Raw genomic sequence first — 7,213 nt, 5'->3', positions numbered from 1 at the left:
ATATATATTCTCTTCAATTAAATAAATAAATTTAATTATAAAATATCTTTAAAATAAAAAAAAATTTCAAATATCGTTTTTTTTTTTTTCAGAATTCAAAATTTTGTGAACCTCATACCCTCCAAATTATAAATGATGTGACCTTCTGAACGAGCATGTCTTCGAGGCGATTGTTACGGACGAGTGCTCCTACACGAACATATTTAAGTGGCCGGTTCTCAACCACTCAAGCACTGTCTCCTTTCCCCTCAATGTCGGCCTTCCAAACTTTATCAACTGCTCAAGTCACGTTCATCACATTGCTACTCTCGAATTTTAGAAGTATCTTCAATTATTGATTCCAAGCATCTCAAAAATTGTTTTTCTTTTTCTTTTTTAATTTTTTTACCTGTTAATCACATTTGCCATTGATGCTTTTGATTGCCAAGTTAAAAAAGTTTCACCTAATTATACATACAGCCATTGTTTTTTTTATAAATAATATATATATATGTTAAATGGTTTGTGTTTATCTAAATTGATAATTATTGATGATGTTTTAAGATGTTGATAAGAAAAAAAATGATTTGAAGATTGCATGAAAGATGTTTTGGATTTGTAGTAGAAAAACATTATTAAGAAATATTAGAGTTGATTTTTGGAATATCTTTCAACTTTCGAATCAATAAAATATTTAAGGTTTAAGTGAAAAATAAAGTAATTATAAAAAGTATTTAAGAAATTGAAGGAGGAAGAAATTTTAATTTATACATAGCTTTTTTTTTTAATTTTATTTAAAGATAAAGTATTTAAGAGGAAGTATAGTGACATGATCAAAACACGTGATGATTAATTATAGGTTTACGTGAAATTTAAAGAAAGATTACGTAAATAAATGTGAATTACATTTAATGATTTTAAGTAAATTAAAAATTAATTAAATTATTATAAAATGTTTTAATAAGATATTAGTGTAGATAATTGGGTAAATCTTTTTTTGGCAAGAGTTCGTTGGTTTTGTAGCAAAGAAGTTGAATATCGATTTTTTCTTGTGGTGACATAATAATTAAATATGTATTAACTTAATAATTATGAGAACTGATCTTATTGATCAGTGATAAGTATAACAATGATTAAAAAGTTTTAGTACAGCTTTATAATTTTAACTTAAAAGAAAAGATTGATTATTTTTAATGAAGGGAATTAGGATTTCCTAGATAGATACATTAAGTAATTTACTTCAATTATTTTGTGCTTGACTGGGTTGATTTAGTACGTATGTGATATTCTTTCATGGTCCCACTCCACAGTTTTTTTTTTTGTCATGATACTTTAATTGATGAAACGTGTTAAGCAACTACTATGAATTTACACTTTGTAATTCTGGGACAGTGCTACAATTGGCAACGTGTCAATTTTGAAAGTATATTCTTTATAATTATTATATTATAATTATTAAATTATAATTTAATATTATATAAAATTTATTTAAAAAAATGTAGGATTCATATTTTTATAGGGGGGATTTTTATATAATTTTTTTTATGTAATTGATTAATTATAAAATTATAATAAAATAAATTATAAATGATATATTTCCATTGAATTCAGTGCAAAAATTTAAAAATCCAAATTTTATTTTTTTATATTTAAAATTATTAAAATTAAATTTTATAATAAATTAAAATTTTAATGTTTTATCAAAATATGTCAACAAATGTGAAAAAAAAATAAAAATCAAATCTTGAATCACATGATACCGCTTATCCGTATACATTTATAATGCTTAACAAAGAATTCTATAAATAGAGAGCTTTGCTTATCGAACATCATCAACAATTCAAAGACATACCATGGCGTTGTTTTCCAAAGTTTTTTCCTCATTTCCGAATTCTCCAATTGCTATGAACAAAACTTCACTAATCAACAATTCTAACGTTATTTGTCCTACTTCGTCGCTTTTGATTCCCAGAAGCGCTGCTCAAGATCCCAGAATCGTTTCTACGGCCTTAGAACACTTTGATCATCGAAGTGGACACCCCACCATTACTGTGAGCTTTTGCTTTTTTGTTCTTTCGCCGTTTCAATCCTTGCATTTCTTTTTTATTATTCACCAACTCTCTAACCTTGCAGGATGAATTTCGCATTCAACATTCAAACAAATTGGAGGCGTTCAAACGTATATTTAGGGAAGTTGGTGAAGATCCATTACAAGGTTTGGTCATGATTGATGCTATCCAGAGGCTAGGCATCGACCACCATTTTCAAAATGAGATCGAAAAAGTTCTGCAAAAGCAGTATGTGTTATCTTGCAGTAATGGTTTTGATGACCATGATCTTCACGAGGTTGCCCTTCGCTTTCGATTACTTAGACAAGAAGGTTACTTCGTTCCAGCAGGTGTACAGAAGTGAAAATTCGAGCCTTTTTTATAGACAGATCAGAGTATTTTTTGTTCTATTAATGAACTAACGCAAATGGTTTTGATATAAAGCAGGCGTGTTTAACAGGTACAAAGACAGAGAGGGCAGTTTCAGACATGAACTAGGCAGGGACATCATAGGATTGATGGAATTGTATGAAGCTTCACAGCTGGGCATAAAGGGAGAAGACATTCTTGATGAAGCCAGAGAATTTAGTTCTCAGATCCTGGAGAAATGGCGAAATGCAGAAGTGGGCCTTTTGTCTGGAGGAGTAATAAGGAAAACACTGGACCAACCTTACCATAAAAGCCTATCAAGATTCACAGCTAGAAACTTACTAACTAATTTCCAAGGCACAAACGGATGGATAAACATCCTCCAAGAACTAGCAAAACTGGATTTCAATATGGTTCAGTCCTTGCATCAGCAAGAAATAGTTCGCATTTCCAAGTAAGATTTGAGCACAACTAAAAGCTTTGTTTATATATTTTCCTAATTTTTTGTCCTTTCCCAAAAATACGTACCCAACTCTAATTTTCTTGTATGTTTCATGAATGTGCAGTTGGTGGAAGGACCTGGGTTTAGCTAAGGAGTTGGCGTTTGCCAGAGACCAACCATTGAAATGGTACATTTGGTCCATGGCTTGCCTCACTGATCCAAGCTGGTCAGAGCAACGGATTGATCTCACAAAACCCATTTCCTTAATCTATATAATCGACGACATGTTTGACGTTTATGGGAAACTTGATGAACTAACTCTCTTTACCCAAGCTGTCGATAGGTAATGCATCAACGTTCAGTAGTACACATTATTAAGTACGTACATACGTACATACGTACATACTATAGTTATATACATATATAATTCTTTTTTATTAAACTCTTCCCTATATTATAATTTGTTGACGAATTCTTTCATTTAATAATTTGCATGTATAGATGGGATTACTCTGCCATTGATGGACTGCCAGATTACATGAAAATATGCTTTAAAGCTCTGAATGATATCACTGATGAAATAAGCCACAAGGTGTATAAGGAGCATGGGTGGAACCCAGTCAACTCCTTAAGGAAGGCGGTAGGAAGGCTGGTCAACTCTTTAACAAATATAGTGTATTTATTTATTATTATTCTTATAGGATAATTGAGAAGTCAAGGAAAAAAAAACCTCTCTATATCTATATACTATTTGTGATATGTTGGATTAAATTTGATATCACCAGTTAAATGAAACAGACTCAATTGATAAATTTATATAAAACCGAACTATAATAACAATAATAAATATAAAGTCGCAAAAAAGGAAAATGACAATCAATATTGCATATCATTTTGGGTGGAAATCTCTTTCATTTTCTTTTTTCACTTTCCCGACCTTCAGTTGGTGGGTTTTGGTTATTGCAGTGGGCCACTTTGTGCAGAGCATTTTTGGTAGAAGCACGATGGTTTGGTTCAGGGAAGCTGCCAAAGGCTGAGGAGTATTTGGAGAATGGAATAATCAGTTCAGGAGTACACATTGTGCTAGTTCACATTTTCTTCCTCCTTGGCCAAGGCTTAACTAATCAAAATGTGGAACTAATTGACAACAATCCTGGCATCATCTCATCCACTGCAACAATCCTTCGCCTCTGGGATGACTTGGGAAGTGCCAAGGCACGTAACTAATTCTCCATCTTCAAAAACACATACGTACAATTAATCAAGCCATGTTAACTCTCTGATTAAATTGAATTACATTTATTAATTGTAGGATGAGAATCAAGACGGGCACGATGGATCCTATGTTGATTGCTTCATGAAAGAAAATCAAGGCATTGCAGTTGAAAGTGTTAGGCAACATGTTATCAATATGATTTCGAATGCTTGGAAGGGCCTCAACCAGGAATGCCTCTCCCGAAATCCATTTTCGTTGTCTTTCGCCAAGGCTTCTCTAAATATTGCAAGGATGGTTCCGTTGATGTACAGTTATGATGAAAAGCAAAGCCTTCCAAGCTTGGAGGAGTATATGAAGTCCCTCCTTTATGAAAGTGTACCCATGAAAACACTTTTCTGAAAACGACATACTCTTGCCTAACAATGTTTGAAATTAATTTCAAGTTCCCAAAAGTTTATGCAAAATAAGTATCTGCAACTACGAAAAATTTAGTGGTATCTTATTGCAAACTGTTTGGATTGGTGGCTTAACATGGGCAGGCTCCCCACTTGCTTTATTTTTTTGGTTTTCATGTCTTGCCCTTGTTATCCTTTGGTTCCTTTTGGTTTCATTAATGCCACTTTAGTAAGTACAAGAAAAGGTGATTATATATAAAAGCAAAATGAATGGACTTTTCCATTTGGTGTCTTCGGCTGGTGGAAACGAAAATGAGAGAGTTTAGTAGATCTGATTAAGAGTTGGATTATCTATTTAAACTCAAAAATTTACCCAAATTTTAAGAAAATTTAGATAAAAAATTAATTTTTTTAAAATGGATTTAGATATAATTTTTAAATTCGTTTAAATTTCGGATTAGATTTTAAATAAAAGATTTAAAGTCCAAAAATAATTCGACTTGAATTCATATATATATATTTTTCATTTTTATTTATATGTGAATTATATATAAATTAATTCACATATATATATAAATAAAAGTTATATATATTTTATTAAACTTAAATTTTATTTTTATATAATTTTTATTTTAATTTTTACAAAAATAAAAATTAAATTTAATAAAATATATATAAATTTTATTTTTATTTTATATATATATGTGAATTAAATATAATTCCATTAAATTTAATTTTATCACATTTAAATTTTTTATTATATAAATTAAGTTTAATTGATTGATTTAAAATTTATTTTTTTTAATTTTAGCCGAGTTTAAGAAAAATTTGAGGATTGAACTCAAATAAGTATATAAATTATTAATAATAAGTATGAGCATGATCAAAACCCGATTCGGCTTAACCCATGAATACCTGTAAATTTAATGACATTTGGGTTAGCTTTGTAAAAACCTAATGAATGATCAGTAAAATCATGCATGCCCTAACTAATTATTTTTTATGTTGTTATTCACTTTTGGTATGGGAAGTGAATCATAAAATTATAAGTGAAAAAATTTTTTTCAAGAAGAATGTAAGTGAGAAAATTCCAAACTTTTAGGGACATACATGAGATTTACCCTTCTATTATTCTTTCTCTTGTATATACAATCGGTACACAAGGATCATTTAGCAACACATTTTAAGGCTATGGGATATCTTCAAAGTTTGAACATAGTCTATAACTTTTAGCAGTGATTGTTGAAGGTATGTCTTCAAACATGTGTTTCATGTAAAAACATATTGTACAGCAGACAGCAAAGTTTGTTCCATCATATGTAAATGCATGCAAAGCTAGCTTATGTTTGCACAACTTTTAGCAGTGATTGTTGAAGGTATGTCTTCAAACATGTGTTTCACGTAAAAACATATTGTATAGCAGACAGCAAAGTTTGTTCCATCATATGTAAATGCATGCAAAGCTAGCTTATGTTTGCACTACGTTTGTCTATGCAAAGCTAAATACATTTAAAAAATGAGGGATGTCTAACTAACTAAAAATTCGAATGTTGCGCAAAGTCATAGTTGTAGATAGAAAAAGAATATCACGACATCATCTCTCTGTCAATTAAGTCAAATAATAAAACGTGAAAGAGGAAATCGAGCATGATATTAAGCCAATAATTAAGACAAAGAGTAGCCAAAGATGGAGCTCTCATGTTCAATGATCAACAAAATAATTGAAGTAACAGTAGCCTAAAAGTACTCATTACAGATTTTACATCTATTGATTATTGCAAATTCACATCTATTATATTTAATTCTTTATTACAGTTTTCAATTCGATCTATCTAGAAAGCTAATCTTTGTATTGTAATTTCTTTTAAGAAATTATTTGATATATTGATGGTAAAATTTTTTAATTTTACAACTAAAATTAAGATAATGACATATGTCTTATTTTTTTTAATTAATTTTTTTAAACATATAAAAAGTATATGTTACCATCTTAATTCAATTTGCGGAGTTAAAAAAAAATTATATTATTATTGTATTTGATAATTTTTTTTATATTTTTTATATAAAGAAAGGATAATTTCTTAAGGATTCACAAAAAAACTCAGTGAGATCCTATAATTTTTTTTTCTTCCCAAATTTCATCAATTAACACTCAACTAAGTACTACCTAATAACTATTTAGTGTTTTCTTTATGAAACCTTAATTAACGACCAACTATGGTTTTTGACGATGCCCTTAGACAATAATTAAAACAAGACATCTACTGTTAAAAACTTTGATAGTGAGAGAGACAGAGAGAGAGAGAGTTAAGGAAGAATTAAAAATATATATTGATTTCGTGAAAAATGATTTTTATATTTTTTATATTTATTTGATAAAAAATTAATTGATCAATGAAAAATAACTTATTGATAAATAAAAAATAACTTATTTTTCTAAAATTATTTTTCCCTTAAGACAATTTTAAAAAAAAATTATCTATAGATAAAATTATTTACCAAACTTGTGAGCATAATTCTATTCGAATTAAACCTTGAACATGATTTTTTCAAGCTCGAATTTAATTTAACCTAACCTAAAATATTATTATATTAATAAAAATATTTTTATTTAATTTTACATAAAATATTAAAATATTAATATAAAAAATCTTCTAATATTTTAATTTTAAAAATATTTTTATAGTTCTATTCAAGTAAGACCTTGATATTTTCAGGTTAAGCATTATTTAATCCAATATGAAACAATATTATATTAATAAAA

General features: G+C 28.7%; 1 protein-coding gene across 1 annotated transcript; it reads left to right on the top strand.

The window, feature by feature from the left end:
• The first annotated feature begins 1,803 nt into the window (after nt 1–1,803).
• On the top strand, nt 1,804–4,589 carry LOC111318783 ((3S,6E)-nerolidol synthase 1-like). Its single transcript, XM_022921653.2, has 7 exons — nt 1,804–2,030; nt 2,113–2,377; nt 2,475–2,850; nt 2,963–3,181; nt 3,340–3,478; nt 3,805–4,053; nt 4,151–4,589. Exons 1-7 carry the CDS (start codon nt 1,833–1,835, stop codon nt 4,451–4,453), a joined length of 1,749 nt encoding a protein of 582 aa, XP_022777388.1. The 5' UTR covers nt 1,804–1,832; the 3' UTR covers nt 4,454–4,589.
• The last annotated feature ends 2,624 nt before the right edge of the window (nt 4,590–7,213 follow it).

This window comes from Durio zibethinus, chromosome 26 (genome assembly GCF_047325235.1).
Source record: "Durio zibethinus cultivar Kanyao isolate XHJ-2024 chromosome 26, ASM4732523v1, whole genome shotgun sequence".
Taxonomy (NCBI): Eukaryota; Viridiplantae; Streptophyta; class Magnoliopsida; order Malvales; family Malvaceae; genus Durio; species Durio zibethinus.
This window is presented reverse-complemented; position numbering and strand designations above follow the sequence as displayed.